General features: G+C 39.6%; 1 protein-coding gene across 4 annotated transcripts in view; it reads left to right on the top strand.

The window, feature by feature from the left end:
• CLSTN1 (calsyntenin 1) overlaps positions 1-18,165 on the top strand; it is a 39,895-nt gene that overhangs the window by 19,116 nt on the left and 2,614 nt on the right. For 2 of the 4 annotated variants that reach the window (XM_040588791.1, XM_040588790.1), the window contains 14 exons: positions 1,819-2,027; positions 3,028-3,177; positions 3,276-3,461; positions 4,630-4,878; positions 6,574-6,695; positions 7,810-7,972; positions 10,118-10,168; positions 11,951-12,108; positions 12,770-12,918; positions 13,394-13,620; positions 14,039-14,209; positions 14,811-14,956; positions 16,455-16,590; positions 17,309-17,493. In XM_040588791.1, coding sequence (XP_040444725.1) covers positions 1,819-2,027; positions 3,028-3,177; positions 3,276-3,461; positions 4,630-4,878; positions 6,574-6,695; positions 7,810-7,972; positions 10,118-10,168; positions 11,951-12,108; positions 12,770-12,918; positions 13,394-13,620; positions 14,039-14,209; positions 14,811-14,956; positions 16,455-16,590; positions 17,309-17,493 — 2,302 coding nt within the window. The remainder of the gene's footprint in view (positions 1-1,818; positions 2,028-3,027; positions 3,178-3,275; positions 3,462-4,629; positions 4,879-6,573; positions 6,696-7,809; positions 7,973-10,117; positions 10,169-11,950; positions 12,109-12,769; positions 12,919-13,393; positions 13,621-14,038; positions 14,210-14,810; positions 14,957-16,454; positions 16,591-17,308; positions 17,494-18,165) is intronic. The other 2 variants (XM_040588792.1, XM_040588793.1) reach the window with 1 other exon arrangement.

The raw sequence follows: 18,165 nt of genomic DNA, 5'->3' as shown, positions 1-18,165 counted from the left end.
TAAGAGTTGGCGTGGGATACCAAGCCTGGACCATTGCTTCAGAATTCAGTTTCTAAAAACCAAAAAGAAGTTCAAGAGGTTCAAGAAGTCAGTCTATATGAAAGTTGACAAAATGGAAAAGCATTATGTGTTGCCATTATTTCAGATGGCCTCACCAAAAAAAGCAAGACCAATGCCATAAGGTTCGTCTCTGCCTAGATGAAAGAATGGGAACAAAGCAATCTTTAGCTAATCTTTATCTAAAGAAAAAAGCACAATGTAAAATGCTCTCTAGAAAATCCTCTTGAGAATAACTGTTTTAACACCCTGGTGTAAACATCTGCAGAGCATACGGAAGATTACCGTTTGCACGAAGCAAAGAAGGGCACGAGTAAGATGAGGACTAGACTAGCAGCAGTCACCGTGGTGAGGAGTACAACCTTGTTACGCTGAGCTGTATGCTTCGAAAAGGCAGCAGAAAGTTACCTCCTGAAGGATTACACTTAGAGAAAATAGGTGTGCCCTCAAACTCTGTTTGATACTCAGTTTGACTTTTGAAGAAATATTTTAAAGAGTAAGATGGCAACAAATGTTTTGTTGGCTTGGCTGGAATTAGGATCTTTGTCCAGTTTGATAGTATACAGTTCCTTCTCCACGCTGTAGAACTTACTGTATTTTTCTACCTGTGCTGGTTAATTGAGGTAGAAGCTTTTTCCTGATGGGTCTGATAAAAATTGTGGTTAATCATATTCATGGCTATGGAACAAACTAGTACAGATGAAGCAGCATGCTCTGCATCAATTTTCCCTCAGCAGATTGATGGGTTTCCAAGACCAGCACCTGCAAACCACTGTTGAAATTTCCCTGGCCCATGGCTGTCTGTGTTAATGTTTTTATGAAGTCTGTTTGGTACAGAAGGCCATTTTTTGTGGCATTTATGTAGCGCATAGGATAAAACAAAACCTTAAATACTTTTTTTTTTTTTTAAGAATAAGCATTAGAAAACTTTTGCTTTTATGGAAGGACTGTAGTGTTTGAATTCTTTATTGGTTTACATTCCAGATACTTTTCATTATTCATTATTCACCTCTTCCTCTTGGTCAGTGACAGAAACTGCATTATTTTCCTATTCTGTATATACCAGCAATCAGTGACAAGTGTGAAAGGACCGAATTCAAGATCCAGTCTGTTTAGGATTGTCTAGCTAGCTATACGATGTATTGAAGTGTATCTTCCACTTCTGTGATTCTTCCATTTAAATTGGCTGATTTGTCATTCCTACATCCAAGAAACAAGCCAGTTTTCTCTGACTTGCACAGCTTAGTACTTTATTAGCAAAAGAAGGCCGATCAAATGCACTTGACTGAGCTCTTGGAGCAAGACCAGTCTTAACTGTCATACTTGTTCACATGAAATAAAAATTGGGTGTTTATATCAAATACTCTGACAGCAGGAAGGAACTAGAAGGATTGTACTGGCTTAACAGAAGTAAAAGCCTATTTTGTCACAGCTGTATTTTGTATTTCTGTAAAATGGTGGCAATTTAATAGTTACAGTACAAGGGTTTGAATTTTATTCACGAATAAACAGCAATAGTAAGCAATATCCTAGAACTACGCTGAATTAATTATATTGCAACGTGCTGGAAAAGCATCTGCTGCTTTCCTAGTCAGGGTAGTTGAGATTATTAGTTTTATTAGTCATTGATCACTTCTTTCTGGGAGCTTAAATTCTGCAGGATAGACTCATCTGGAAAAGAGGGAGCTGTCTCACCAGCTTCCTTGCATGAATGGAAGTTTTGCAATGTGTAGGGAACTGACATTTGTGTTTTGTTCCCAGAGCAACAGTACATATTCAGGTGAATGATGTTAATGAGTATGCTCCTGTGTTCAAAGAGAAGTCATACAAGGCAACAGTTATTGAAGGGAAGAGGTATGACAACATCCTGAAAGTGGAAGCGGTGGATGCAGATTGTTCTCCTCAGTTCAGCCAGATTTGCAATTACGAAATTGTAACTCCGGACGTACCTTTTGCTATTGACAAAGATGGTAAGAACACAATGCGAGATGGAGTGGGAATTACTATAATTTGTTGCCCTAAGAACAGGACTTTAGACTGGTCAGCATCAAATTTTAAAGCCCTGTTTTAACCCTTTCCTACAGTGTAGTGAAATGGAGGTGTTGACTTTGGCTATCTGAATTGATGATGAAAAGTGAGGTGTCTTTCAGTGCCGATACCATGTGCTATCTACTGATGTAAGGAACAGATGGTGTGTTGCATGTGTGTTGTTTCTTCTAAAATGCTTTTCAAAATTAAGGAAATAACGGTAGCCATGTTTTATTTTAAACCAGCTCTTAGCAGGCTTTTTTTTGGTTGCCTGTAGTTTTCTATTCTCTATTAGGATAGATTTTGCTAATTAGCTTTCAGAAATGGGATTCCATGCATGTGCTTTTCATATTTGAGGTGCTCAGGTGTGCTCTGGAGATGACAGTATCATGGTTATTGGTTTTGAAGTGTAGCGATTTGTTTAGGTAATTTCCGCTAGTGATCTGTGGAGCCTTCAGAGGGGTTCAAGCAAGCTAATGAAACAAAGCCAGACAGCTTTTAGTGGGCTTCAGTTTGAGATTTTTGGGGATCCACGTTGCCAGTGGATAATTTTCACGGATGTGTGAATTTAAAATAGTTAAGAGAATCCTGACATGTGCCAAACAATTTATGTATCAGTTGCCACCTGTGGACAGTTTCATTTTGAGTAATATAATATGCTGCTAAGAGCCAGGTTAGTATATACCTGCTGTTCTTTGTATGTCTGCTCATTTCTAGATTTATTTAATTTTTAAGGATCTGGGCCTGATGTCTGGCATTGAAAGGTCAAATAGTGGAGGGCTAATTCACTTGCAGGTGTGTCTGCTAAAGTCTTGGTGCCTATATGAAGTACATATGTGGTACCTGGATGCATTCAATGCAGTCGTGACGCTGGAAAATGAGTAGGTATTGATGTCTGATGATTGCCTTTTGCCTTTTTTTTTTTTTGTGTGTGTGTGTCAGGTTATATAAAAAACACAGAAAAGTTAAACTATGGTAAAGAACATCAGTATAAACTGACAGTAACAGCGTACGACTGTGGGAAGAAGAGAGCTGCTGAGGATGTGTTGGTTAAAATTAGCCTTAAGCCAACATGCAAGCCTGGCTGGCAAGGTGAGTTTGATCACCTTCCTGTCTGCTTTTAGCATTTGCCGGTTCCTTCAGATAAATGTGAGAGATTTTTAATACTGTTCCTTTGGATAAATGTACAGGTTGGAGCAAAAGAATAGAGTATGAGCCTGGTACTGGTTCGTTAGCTCTCTTCCCCGGTATGCGTTTGGAGACGTGTGATGAGCCAATTACCTCAATTCAAGCAACGGTTGAACTAGAAACCAACCATATTGGTAAAGGCTGTGATAGAGACACCTACTCTGAGAAATCCATTCACAGACTCTGTGGTAAGAATGCTTTCTTTGAAATAAAGTGGTCTTTCTTGCTTATTAGTTTTTCTTTGAATGTTATGTTAGACCACAAATCAGTGAGTAGATACAGTCTTTGTTTGCATGTAGTTTCATCCAACTTTTTTCCTAGCAGACAGTAAAAAGCATAAAATTAGGTGACTTTTGAAATGATTCCCAAATGCAGTAAAGAATCTCTTCTGCCTCTCTGCTAGCTTATATAGACTCATAATTTCCCTCACATGAGGTTCATGTTCAAGAGCTGAAAGAATGCTATATATGCAGAAGGGTGTAGCCATTAAAACCTCTCTGTTTTTCTGAGGTGTGATGGATATGAAGGATGCAGTGTAAGAAATATGTGGTGAAAAGGTAGATGAGAAAATCAAGGAAGTGTGGTTTGGAAAAAAACAGGTTACTTGTATCAATTAAACTTAGACTATGCTTGCCCTAGGAATAAAGGGCACTTTGGCATACACACACGCTGCGGTTAAAGGTCTGATGAAAAGTTTGATTCCTTCGTAGTCAGTGTGGAAGATTTGAGATTACAGGACAAAACACCACTCATGATTTATGTCTTCAACTTCAGGTGAAGTCAATTGGAAGTGTGAATACAGCGTAACCCTAGAGACCTGGGCAATTCCTAAGCTGCTCCCTGATGAGGTCACTGTGACATTAACGATTTCAGCTTGAATTGGGGAAAAACCAGCAAGCAGAGTACCTGCGGGTATTGTTGCTCCTTGACCATGATATTATCAGACAGTGATCTGGGAGGGGATGCTTCATGCAGTCCTCTTCAGCTGGATGGATGTGAGTCTTACAACTAGTGTAGCGTCAGGAGAAAGGCATCATGTTCGTGGACCTGAGGGGCAAGTGGTATTAATGTGATGGCTCCTGAGATAGAGTGAGGCACTACAGCTGTAGAGATGGTAAGCAAAACAATTTCAGTTAGATTATTTGTCTACCCAGAAGTAAAATTTGTGGAAATCATCATGACATTAGGTGTCCATTCTTAGTGCCACATGATTTAAAAGGAGATTTGCTTGGTGTGTGATGGTAGCGCGTAACCCTGACGGTACTGAAAAAGTAGTGCTCAGAAAAACAGTTTGGTTTGAAACGAGCTGTGATCTTCTAGTTTCTGCCTTTTTTCATTTGAGTGTTTCTATTGTAGGTGCTTCTTCTGGCACAGCTGAGCTACTTCCCCCTCCAAGTAGTGCTGCTAACTGGACAATAGGACTTCCTACTGATAATGGTCATGACAGTGACCAAGTCTTTGAGTTTAATGGCACGCAAGCTGTGAAGATTCCAGATGGTGTTGTCACACTCAATCTAAAAGAGCCCTTCATGATTTCTGTATGGATGAGGCATGGGCCTGGAACCAAAGAGAAAGAGACAATCCTGTGCAATTCAGACAAGACAGGTTTGTCAGTACTTCACATATAAGTAGTCTCATTGTTGAATTTTGTTTGGTTTTATGTGGGACCTTAAGTTTTTTCTCTGGGTTAGGTTTTTCTTGGAAATGAAATGGACTGTAAGAGTCACTCTTCATTATGCTTACCTGTAGGCATGGCCTTAGATTATCTAGCTTCACATTAGACAGACTTGTTTTTCTAATTCTGTTTCAATTTACGTTACACATTTCTATTTGCCATGGTAGATGACTTATTCTGGCAATGCAGTCTTGATTTTGCATCTCCAGAGATAGCCTTATTCTTGATGCTGCCTAAAATCATTAAGATACTTATGTGAGGTTTGGTGACGGCATTTGCTCTTGTATTTTTTTTTCTAGGAAGAGATGATTTCTCTTTCTCCAGTGATGAAACTTTTTTTCACCCTGTGCTTAGTTTATGTCTCTGTGAATCCTACAGACACAATCATTTTGAAGACACTACTAATAAGAGGGAAATCTGATAACCCTGTTTTCATAATTGCTGTCTAATGGGGGTAAAATAATTCTTGTCTTTGTTAGCTGGAGCAGTGAATTTGTCCAGTGTATTAGAAAGATACTTTGTTGAAAGTGCTGCTAGGTTTTTCAATGGAAACTATGCCAAGTATATTTTAAATTACTGTTTTTTTTAAATAAGAAAGATTTCACAGCATTTATAATACCCTAAAAGCATTTCTTTGAACAGGAGAAAAGTGACTGTCATTCAGAACCGGGTACAAATATTCTTCTCTTTTCCTTACCTTCACCCATTCCTGTTAATCAAAACCCAAAGCTTTAGACTCTGCATGCAAAAAAGTAAACTGGAGAAAAAAAGGCAAATTTAAATGCAGTTTTACCTGGTTTAAAGTACACAGTAGGCAGACCTTAAAAAGAAGTTTTCCTGTTTTATTACTTGATTTGACCTAACCACGTAGCTTTTGCGACTGATAGTTTCTGGTAGCATAGATACGATTTGCCTTTATTTCAGTCTTACGTTATGCAATATTGAAAGACTGGAACTAGATTTTTTGGAGGGAGGCGATTCTGAATATATTGGACTGGGACAATACAGTCGGATTTAATGCTGTCAGGCTGAAAGATTGACGTGATTTGGGTATTTTTTCATTCCATCCTTTCTTGACTCACCCATGCCATGGAATGGATGATGTAGCTAAAATGTTTCTTTTCCTTACTCTTACCTGTTTCTCTAGCATCTCACCTTTGTATTTATTTTCAACGATAAATCCTTTAGAGCTACAATTGCATAGTTTTCTCTTAGGAAAGCGTGTCCACCTGCCATCATGTGTATGTGTTCTAAAACAGTAACTAAATGCAGTAAAAGCTACTAATTTGTAACAAAAAAGCTCTTCTATTTGCAAATAGAGCTCTTTTTCTCCTGCTGGCAGGTTTATATCTGCTCTTCAGTCCTGTGCCTTGGTTTAGATTGGATTTCGAGATAGACATGTCTTATTTATTGTACAGTGTATTACTCTCAGATCCTTCAAGAATGTTTGCCCTAACTACTATTACAAACATTTATCACATTCCTCTAAGCATGCCTGATTTACTTCTACATTTGTTTCTTCCTATCAGTTACTTGGAGATTTGTGTATGAAAGTACAGAATAGGTGAATTTTGTGGAGGTCTTAAGGTTTACAGAAAATAATGTTAATTAACACTCTTGTGCAGATATGAACCGGCACCACTACACACTCTATATTCACAACTGCCGACTTGTTTTCCTCTTCCGCCAAGATCCTTCAGAGGGAAAAACGTACAAACCTGCTGAATTCCACTGGAAATTAAATCAAGTAAGTTTGGAAGGACAGTCGGTAGGTTGTTATAATGCAGTGAAAAACATTGGAGACTAAACTTCGTGGTAGTATAATTATTAATAAATACTTCTTGCAACTCCTTGCTCCTGATGTCTTGTTTTATAGAACCCAGCAATGCTTACTCTTATTTGTGATCGAGCGTCAGAGATAGATCCAGCTATACCTTTTCATTTTAAATATAAAATACTGGTTTAGTGATTTTATTAAACCCGGTGGGATACTCGTGAAATAAAGTGCAAGTCATTGTCCTGAAAGGTAGGAAAAAGTGGATTTATATGTGAAAATACAGCGTCAGTCTTTTAGCTGTGATGTCAGGTACCTTCACCAAATGCACTAAGGTAGCGTGCATGAGAGCAGAGCAGGTGTTCTGGTTTGGTTATAGCATTAAAGTACTTCTGAGCATGCGACATTTTTGCAGAGGAAAATGTTAATAGGATAATGGAAGAATTTCTTAATTCTTTTTCACACTGCCATGCAGTTACTATTATGGGTCTGTTTTGCCAGTTACCTAACAGTGAGTTACATTTTAACATACATCTCTATATCCTGTTTTCTGTGCAGGGCAGTGTATACTGTTTTAATGGTAAAATGCCCATATATGCCCTTATAGGAAGACTATTACTTTCCAAAAGCTAATCAGCTTTCACTATAAATAATTCTGTTGTTGGAGGCTTTCTTCTGTTCAAAATGGTCACATTTTTCTCTCAACAGTCCCTCTCTGAAAATAAGACAGGTCCTTTGTTAAGTAAGGATGTGTTACAACAGCATTTCAGAATGTGCTTGCATGTAGATACGTATTTTTAAATTGAAATATGCTGTTATTAGATATTTTAAAAATCAAAGGAACGGAAATACATGCAGCTTTCTATATTGGCAATAGAAGAAAAGAAACTATTTATAAATGCTTGACAGTTGGGTTGCTTTTTTCAGATGCGTGCCATATGTGTGAAACATAAAGTATGTCTATACAGACTTATAGGTTGTCTATATGTCTGCATGTATGTGTATGCAGAATGTGCTTCAGATCAGTTATTCAACTGAAATTAAAAAAAAATAATAAAGTACAATTTTTAAAACTTTCTTTACTCAGGTGTGTGACAAAGAGTGGCATCATTATGTCCTCAATGTTGAATTTCCTGCGGTAACTCTTTATGTAGACGGTGTTTCATATGATCCTTTCCCGGTGACGGAAGATTACCCACTTCATCCTTCAAAGATAGAAACGCAGCTAGTAGTTGGAGCATGTTGGCAAGGTAGCTATTTACAATTGTTAATATTTAATTAACTTGTTTTATTTTAAATGAGATCTTTGTGGTTACCCTAGAAGTACACAGCAGATCTTTTCAGGGCACGAAAGATCACTTGTTTTGTCTTTTGCAGATTATTTTTGCTCCTAGCTAGTATCACGTTTCCTCTTTTAGTCTTTTCCCTTGAGTGTTTCTTTGCTCGCTGGCTACAGGTGCATACGAAATAGAAAGCTACTCAGCCAAGTGATTTTTGTGGTAACCGTTGGAATATAGATAGCTTATTTTTAATAACAGTTGTAAGAATACATCGTATACTTCATATTACTAAGCAGAATGCTTAATTTCAAGTAGGTTGACAAGCATATTGTAGAAAAAGTATTCTCATAAATGGAAGCATGACCAGCAGGCAGTTCAGCTAAGCAACGCAAGTGATGCTGTCTCTTGGATATTGTACCGTTTCTGCTTATAAAAATAAATATAAAAAGCATCTGCTTTATTGTATGCAGACTGTGGCTTAAAACACGGTGTTCTTCAAGCTGTAAAATGCTGATTCATGTGCTGTAATACTTGAGACACCTACTCTTCAAAGCCTGAGAAAAAGGAGAAGAATGCATCTGAATATGGACGCTGGTTATCAGAGATCTTTGAAACAAAGCTCTTGCTTCACAGTCCTGAATAGAAACGCTTGCTTGCTGATTAAATTATTCACCCTAGCTGGTATAAAACTGATCTTTTTGGTCAGAGATAAAATTATTCATCTTTCAACTGTAGTTCAGAATGTAACTGTAGTTGCAGTCTGCAATAATGCAGAGAAGTAGCTGGTGAATGAATGACAAATGGAAAGCTTTGAGACGTTTTAATCAAATTAACAGTCTTCTGTCTTAAAATGTTTCTTTTCTCTTTTGAGTTTTAAGGCTTTCAAGTGTGAATGAAAGTTACGTTATCAAAATACCCTCTCCATCAAATTTACTGTTTTGCAACAAGTTCACTATCTTTCAGTATTACTGTTTTTTTCAGTGCTAAATTAATTCTGTTGTCCCTTCGAGTCAGTTATTTTCTCCATAATTCGTCTTATTCTGTTTGTGACTTTCCAACTATCTCTTCTAGCTCAAGGGAAGCTATAGTAGCTGGTTTTCAAGAAACTGGAGCTTGGAAACTCTGTTCCAGCTAAGTGTATGGATTGTATGATGGCTTCCATGTATGTTCTGCATCCTAACAAAAGCATATACATTTAGTTTAAAAACTCCTGCTCTCACACCGGCACCTTTTGTATGATTCTTTAATTTCTTCTGACTTGAATTTTATTTTTAATGACAGCAGACTGAAATAGGAGCGTTAAAGTCTGGAATACAAGAACTTGAGGCAGTATGTTTTAAAAATTCCACCAAAAGCCTGATTTCTAGGGGGTTAGAACATGGGGAAAAAAGTATGCCAAGGAAGTGAAGTTAGTGCTTAAGGCCATCCTCTTTGTCTTACAGAGATTTTAAAATAAACCAGGCTGCTCTAAGTTATATATACAGCTCGCCTCTTAAGAGGAAAGAGATTTTATGCTCTTGAAAAAGTTCTTTTAACATTTATTGTAAAAAGATTAAAAGCCGTTTCTCATTTTTGGTCCATCCATCCCAGTCTCCCCATGCTTCCATCTGATAAATTGACCGCTTAATAGATAAAATACTATTGCTATGAGAAAAGATTTGGGTTGGTAATAGCTCCTTTTGATCAGCGTTTAATAACTTTTGGTGATTTGCTGATGTAGGCTGTATTGTACCTTCGTTTCCCCTTCAGTAGCTAGGAGAGGAGAAAATACTGAGCCAACTGATCTCGTTACTAATAGTGGTTTGTGTGAGATTGAGTATCTGTGGTTGAAGTGTTCTCTGGTGTGACTGTGTTTACTGCAGCTTCTGTATGGGGCTCTTCAGGTTGTCTTGTCATGAATGTTATGTTCTTGTAACAACACAGTGATGTTCCTTCCCTGCATTGCAGCTATGCGTGTTTCAAAGAACTCATAAACCTTGAGAAGCTGGGTTGAGTATAAACAGACTTCTTGGGGGAAGTGCTCCTTTGTACTACTTTTGTGATAAGAGAGTTTGCCAAATTGTAACTACTTGGTCCTTTCCCTATTGTCCCATTCTTTGTCTTGCTTTTCTACAGAATATACAGGAAATGAAAATGACAATGAAACTGTGCCTGAGACCTCTGCAGGTTGCTGGAGTTTTTTCCCTACTGTTTTATTTCATTTTTAAGCCAAGACATTGCTTCATCTTGCACACAGCATGAAATGCAGGCATTGCATTTGGCCCATTGACCTTCACATAATCCTCTCCTAGGCTTGTTTGTTTCTTCATTGTGCTTCTATTTCCAGAGCTTCATCAGCTGATTTTTTTTTTGCTTTCTTTTTTGTGGTTTTTTTTTTTTTTTGGGGGGGGGGGGGGGGGGTTGGTTGCATCCAAATGCACATCCATGTACAAATCTACAACCATTGTGATTTCAGTGAAGTGGTGTAAAATAAGTTACTGATGTAAAATATCAGCTAAATTTCTTTCACCCAGTTTTGTTAAAACATATGCACCTCATCCTATATAAATATCGGTATGTAGGTATGTGTGCATATTATAGAATTATTCCGTGGGTTGGAAAGGACCTTTGGGAGTCAGGTAGCTCTGCTCCCTGCTTGAAGACTGATTTATACTTAGTTCAGGTTGGTTGTATATAACTCAAAGACAGGCCTGTAATTTACAGTGGATACTCACTTGATCAGAAATTTATATGAAGTTCTAATTACAGTGAATGGGCATAAAAGCTTTGGCTACCAGGTATTTCAAGTTGGCTACAGGGTTTTATTTTCTTAGAAATTTTTAGTGATAGTTTGGTGGATTTTGTGTCTCAAGTCGAGACGCTTAAAACCGGTGTTTGTTTCTAAAAACGTGTTCAGGATAAGTACTCTTTCTGTGAAGTGTAAGAATTCCTGGGATAGTGTAGATAGAATTGACTAGAGGTTTCTAGGTGTGCATCACACCTTGATTTGGCAAGGAGGTAACAGTCCGGGGGCTAGAAGCTGGAGCTGTACAGGTCTGAACTGGAAACTATATAATTTCCAACAGGAGATTTCACTACTGAAAATTATATTGTGTTCTGCTGGGTGTCTTTTAGGACTTAGAATCTTCAAAACAAGCTTAGACATCTTTCTAAAAATCGGGTAGCTTAGTAAGTGATGACCTTGGAATGCGAATTTCTGGGGGGCGGTCTGTGGCCCTGTTATTTAGCAAGACTGACTAAGTGATCGTCGTGATGTCATCTTCAAAAAGTCTGATCAGCGAAGGGGCTTACTGGGTTGCAGTTCATCAGACTTCACTCAGCGATCTGGAAATAAGTTACCTGAGCCTGAACTGCTGGCTCGGATCCCTGCAGAGGGGGCAGCACCTTTGGAGGGGAGCAGTTCCCTCTTAGACACCTTTTTCAGAATGAGTCTAATCACTTTGTGACGTTTCTTTCTGTTCCTTGAGTGTAAAGAGAGCGTGTGATGATCAGTTTAGATGTGGGTAACGAGCACTGAGAGGAAGGGTGCTGTCTGCTGGTGGGCATTGCCTGTGCTGCAGAGAGCCGACCGGTGGGAGCGTTACCTGAACCTGAGAAAGGTTCAGCTCTCATAGTTCATCTCATCGGTTCTGTCTGTCATTTCTGGAGAACACCACCTCGCTGTATGGGCGATTTCTTTTGAAATGTTTGTTACGGAAATATTAGCCTTAGTTTCACAGTTCCAGATGGCCACACCTGTTCTGAAGGCCATATGCATGGTGAACTGTTTAATCCTGTCTTTATGCTTGAACATAATCACAAGGTTAACACCCAGAATGGATAAAAACTAACCCGCATGTATATAATACTTTGTGGTACCAGAAAACATATTTGTTGTTTTACCAAAGAAAAGAAAAGTGGAAAGAATCAAAATGTATAAAGGTTTTTTTCCTTCCTCCCTTTGTGAAGGTGGTGAACTCCACATGGCTCAGTTTTTCCGAGGCAATCTGGCAGGTTTGATGATTCGTTCTGGTAAACTGGAAAACAAGAAAGTGATAGATTGCCTGTATACTTGCAAAGAGGGACTGGATTTGCAAATGACTGATGGCGTTGGCAAAGGTGTGAAGGTAAAGTTGCATATGAATTAAGGGGATCACATTTATTGCTTTGCTGGTAATAGTTGCAAGTTTTGCTGGCAGAGTTAGGGGTGTCCCAAATAGAACAAGCTAATCTATTGTGACATTTTGCATTAAAATTCCATGAAAACTAGGAAATCTTTCTTGCCTAGATGTGGTCTTAGTGGAGTTTAAGGATGAAAGTTACGGTGTTCTCTGTAAGTCTTGAAGAGAAATCCTGTATTTGTAAGCCTCTCTTGTTTTACCAGCTATACCCGGCTGTATAACGAAAGACAGCGATTCTTAGCAGGCAGCTTGGAATGGGACTGACTTGCATGCCTTTTTTTAGTAGCAAGATTGTGTGGACAGAGCTAAATTTCTCTCTTTGTATTGGCTGTTTCTCTTCCACATTACTAGAGTCTTGACATCAGAACCGTAAGTCCCTAGATTTTTTTCCTAAAGGACAAAACAGTAAATACATTCCGCTGGAATAAGGAAGTGAGATGGGAAGTCAGACTGTGTGTACTGCAAGACCAGTGCAAAATAGCCTTATCGCTTTGAACGCAGATGTAATTATCCTAGCACTTACCAGGCTGAGCAGTGCTGAACTTCCAGTTTTAAATGCCAGGTTGTGTTACTGTTCGGCTGTTCTTCCCCCCCCCTGTTGTTTCAGATCCACATGAACCCAAGTCAGTCAACGCTGACCTTAGAAGGGGATGATATTGACAGAGTTGATAAGGCCATGCAGCACATCTCCTATCTGAACTCCCGCCAGTTCCCAACACCTGGGATTCGGAGGCTGAAAATCTCCAGCGTGGTCAAGTACGTCCCTAGTGCTGCAATAACGTGCCGTGCCTGGAACGATGTGTCTCAGTTGTGGTAAACAAAGGAGCCTTGCTGTGTGCAGCCGTCACGCGTTTGAATACGGCAAATGTTTTCTACACCAGCACTCCGTTTTCTTCCTGAGAACGTAGTAAGGAGTGTGTAAGGAAGGGAGTAGCTTACTGCAGAGGTATTCCGTATGTCTCCAGCATCACAGCCTTCAGGAAAGGTGTTCTGTGTGGCTGTTAGTCATAACGTAGAAAACGGGGCTAGATGTTAACTGTAAGTAAAAATTAATTGTGAGATTGCTCCCTTGGTAGGTAATTCTTCTTTTCCAACGTGGCTGATGAATTTATCTAAGACTCCTGGGTCTGAGAGAGCTTTTAAAAAATTCATAAAGCAATTACTCTGCATAATTGTGCCTCCCTCTCAAATAGCCTCCCTGACTGTGCAAAACTGCTTCTGTATCTCACAGATGCTTCAGTGAAGAGGCCTGCGTCTCCATCCCTTCTGTGGAGGGATATGTGATGGTCTTGCAGCCAGAGGAACCAAAAATCAGCCTTAGTGGCATCAACCATTTTGCCCGCTCTGCTTCAGAGTTTGAGAGTTCTGAGGGTGTTGCCCTCTTCCCTGAGCTTCGCATAATAAGCACCATTACTCGGGAGGTGGAGCCAGAGGGAGATGGAGATGAAGATCCCACAGGTAACATCCTTTCCTGCCTAGGAATGTTGCTATGCTCACCTCATTCAGCGATCACGTTGGAGGATCTTCCTCTTGCAAAGCGGTGTGGATTTCTAGTACTGAATCTAGTAGGGGAAAGGAAGGTGTATATCTCCTGTGAGAAGGTGTAGGTACTGTGCTCTGGGCTAACAAAAATTTCTCCAGAAATGGTAGTAAGTCCAGGCCGTTATCTTCATGTAAATATCTCTTTGTATTTTTAGCTTTGGGGCTTTTTTCAGTCATTATTTCCTGAATACTTGCTCTCTTTACTGCAAGCCCAGATCTTAATATTTGTTCTGGAAGAAGAATTGAGTTTGCATGTGACATTTGATAGCTCCTGTGCTCTTGTCTGCTTCACCTTTTATATCTGTTTACCTCTGGCTTTTCCTCTGCTTTTTAGTACAAGAGTCTTTGGTATCTGAAGAGATCATGCATAACTTGGATACCTGTGAGGTGACAGTGCTAGGAGAGGAACTAAATCAGGAACAAGAAAGCCTGGAGATCGACATGACACGGTTACAGCAGAAAGGCATTGAGATGAGTAGTTCCAACCTGGGCATGATAATCACAGGTAGGGGTTACTACTCTTCGTCTTTTTGTAGGAAGGATGTAAAGAACCATGATAATGGGAACAGTGTGCTAAAGAAATGGTTTGTAAAACCTTACTCCAGTTACTTCTGGTTTTGACTAGAATTTCAAGCTCAGAGGTGTTAGAACTCTTTTGTGGAAAGCTGTGATTCTAGAAAATACATCATTCTAGAAGCTCCTTTCTGTTCCTCTCTGATGTCCCATATTGCAGGTTACTTCTGGACTGTGGAAGCGAAATACTCTTTGCCCTGGGTAGGGCTTGTTCCTTGCACAGATAGATAATCCAGTGCCTAGGAGCACGCATCATTCCTTTCCGTTTTGTGTTCAGAATATGTTAATGTTTTTGAAAGGAGGACTCCCAGAATCCCTTCAAAGACTAACTGGGTCTAGGATTTTATCACAAAATCCTCAGAATTTCAGTGGAGCCGTGTGTGTGTGTCTGTGGTGTTACCTTTTTTCTACTAACTGTAAATCTTGCAGTCAGGAACACTTAATTGCGGACAGAGAGCAGTGTTTGTCAGGTATATGATGTTGAACTAGTCTTTTGCAAAGTAATTGTTTTACTTGTTCATTTCTCTCTACAGGAGTGGATACTATGGCTAGTTACGAAGAAGTTTTGCATTTGATACACTACAGAAACTGGCACACAGTTTCTCTCTTTGACAGAAAGTTCAAATTAGTCTGTTCTGAGCTGAATGGACGCTATGTCAGCAATGAGTTTAAAGTGGAGGTACGTAAACTGATCTTAAGAAGTTTTAGAGCATGGATGGCTAACAGGATGGAAGTTGTTGCCTCAACTGATAGATAATTGATCAATTATTGATTTAGATCTTTTCCTGTAAATAAATACTAGTAAACATGCCTTTCAGGCTGTATTTTTCATATAAATGTGTTATTAATCCTGCAGTTCAGCTTTAAGTAAGGTTGCCTAAATAGAGGTGAAACTGTCGTGTCGTGGAAGAAATGGCATGGCTAATGGAAGTGTGAAGCTGAAGAGATTTAATTGGAAAGACAGTATATTAATTTAGCGAAAAATTAGCAAATAAGTAAGAGTAGTGCTACCAGAGACTTGACTGGCCTTCATGTCTAACTTTTGGGTTTCAAAAATTTACTGTTTTGCCTGTGTGATGCTTAAATTGACAATAATAAGGGCTTATGTAAGAGCGTAGACGGGCTAAAATTGATTTCCTCTGCAGCAGAGTGCAACTTAATTATTACTTTGTACACTTAAGTTAAATATATGGAAGTACAGCAGAAGATAACATAAAGGGCACTAACGTTTCATGTGCTGGAATATGAAGTTATTTATACTGAGAGGAACTGTCCTGTCGCTCTGCATCTTTCAGCTCTCAGCTTGAATTCTCTACGTTTTAAAGCTGACCAAAGGGATGACAGTGAAGTTAATGGTGTTTACCACTAGTTGGTTATGGTGGGCTGGGGAGCCTCCTGTGTCGCAGAATAGACACTTTTGTGTGAAGTAATGTGGTTTTGTTTCCTGAGGAAATTCTGTGAGCTTGAGTTGGGATCTTAACCAAACTGCTGAACTGCAAATGCTTTCCTGGTTCTGTAGCAGACAGGCTCTCTTCCTGTTGTGCGGCTGGTCAGTACCTGTATCGCAGCGTTCCACCCCGGGAGGGGTATATTTAGCTCTGCTTGTTTGGCAAGGGAAATGCGCTGTTCAAATCATGAGCTTGCAGTTGTACCTAAAAGCCAGCTATTGCAAAGTGTGGGGTAAACTTTATAGAAAAATAGGGTTTTTCTTAACCCTCTGACAGCTAACAGCAAAGAAAAAAAATCCATATAGCAGAAGTTACGCAGCAGAATAAGAAAAGATGGGAATGAAGAAAATGCAATTAATGTATTACGTATCTTTGTATATACTGTTACTTCAGGATTAAAGTAGCTGACCGTCACATTTGATAATAAACTGGCTTTACCTGTTTTATTCTGAAGTACTGGTGTCTGTACACCAATTTGCCAGACTAACCAAAATAGATTTGAGAACTGTGAAACTGAAGGGTTTTGTGACAAGAAATTGTAACATGTGGGGAGCTACTGATTGGAATGGTTGTCCCCTGTGAAAAGCCATTGCTGTGTTGAAGGAGAATTAGATGCCTGCTCTGGGGAATGGATTTTAAATTATTTTATTTTACTTTTTATTTTTTGTTTCTATCTCTTCAGATGTAAACTTTCATTTCGGGAGTTTAACATTTTCTTTTTGTTCCTAGGTGAACGTTATCCACACGGCTAACCCAGCTGAACACGCTAATCACATAGCTGCGCAGCCACAGTTTGTTCATCCCGTGCATCACACATTTGTCGATCTCTCTGGTCACAACTTGGCTAACCCTCATCCGTTTTCAGGTAAGAATTCTCAGTCACTGAAGTTCAGCTGCCTTTTTTTGGGTGTTAAAATGTCACAGAGGCTTCTTGCTGCAGGGAGGTTTTCCCCCGGCGTTTAAATGGGTATGTTGGACTAACGATGGACGCAGCTGCTCAGCCCTGTTCTGCTGTTGCCCAGGCAGGGAGGGGTGGCTGACTGAACCTGTAGTAAAATGGGTTTTCCTGCCAGCAGGAGAGCTTTCTGTTGGGGGGTGAGCACTGGAAAATGGGAGGTGTGCTAGTCTTAAGGGGGCTGTAAGACTTGGATAAAGGACCATGAGGAACTGGGACAGTATTTCTTCTGAATGGCGCGAGGAATGAACCACAGCGGTATTCCCTTGATAAGTCATGGTGTCTGTCCTTTCTGTTTTAATTATATTAATTTGGCGTGGGTGTAGGATGTGAGAGGAAGAAAAGTAGGCATCTTAGAGAGGAGTCTGCGTGTGTGGTGGAATCTGCTTTCCATGTGTTGTCAGCCCTTCAAATTGATGTAATTATACTTAAGGAGAAAAGTTTTAGTCCTTTATTCTCTAGCTGGCTCTTTAGGTGGCCCTAGCCAAGCTGCCTCTGCGAAGCTACGTATAATACTTGCATAATGCCACTTCCCTCTTGCAGGTGGTGGAAACAGAGGACTAGTTACTAGCATTGTGTATGAGTTACCAGTATCATTTAAGAAACTCCTTTTGTTTTCTTGTCACAGTTGTTCCAAGTACAGCCACTGTTGTGATTGTAGTTTGTGTCAGTTTCCTGGTTTTTATGATTATTCTGGGAGTGTTCCGAATCAGAGCTGCACATCAGAGAACGATGCGTGACCAGGACACTGGAAAGGAAAATGAGATGGACTGGGATGACTCTGCTCTGACCATCACTGTGAACCCGATGGAGGTAAAGCTGGTGTCTCAGCACTTTAACAATAAAATGCCCTTCCCCAGCTGTAATGGGTATGATTGTACACGGACAGAGGTAGTAGAGCAAAACCGACCACTGAACGCGGACTAGAGACCTTAGCTGTGAATTTTTAAGGAATGCGACAAATGCTGAGAGCAGTTATGTTTGTGATCTTGCATGGGTGATAGCGTCATGCTGCATAATTGGATTTTACAGGTCAGTGTCCAACACCAGCGCTGATTGTGCGGCGTGCTACCTTAACCGCGGTCTGCTTTTTTCCAAAGTTGCAAGAATTTATTGTTGAAATATCTCTGTTTACGATGCTTTCTTCTTCTGTGGTTGACATGTGCGTTTTTAGAAAATCAGGAAGAGGAGAGATGTGTGACCTTAATGTTCTTTGTGCAGCCCTCCTGAAGGATCTTTTTCCAGTAGAATTTGAGGTACTGGATCACACATCAGAAGTGTTTAGCGTGACAGGACTGATAGCAATGTTACAAAACTATTTTAAAGAGCGCTCCTTCCTTTTTTCTTTTTTGCTTGCCTAATTACTGCTGAACTCCTAAAATCAGTAAGGCAGCTGTAACAGCTCTTTCTTGATACAGTGCCTGGTGCCTGAATTCAAAAGAATAAAAAGAATTTTGGCCAGTATGATTTCAACAGCTAATTTCT

The sequence above is a fragment of the Falco naumanni genome, chromosome 3 (assembly GCF_017639655.2).
Source record: "Falco naumanni isolate bFalNau1 chromosome 3, bFalNau1.pat, whole genome shotgun sequence".
In the NCBI taxonomy this organism is placed as follows: domain Eukaryota; kingdom Metazoa; phylum Chordata; class Aves; order Falconiformes; family Falconidae; genus Falco; species Falco naumanni.
The sequence above is the reverse complement of the archived record's forward strand: the minus strand, read 5'-3'. Positions and strand labels throughout refer to the sequence as shown.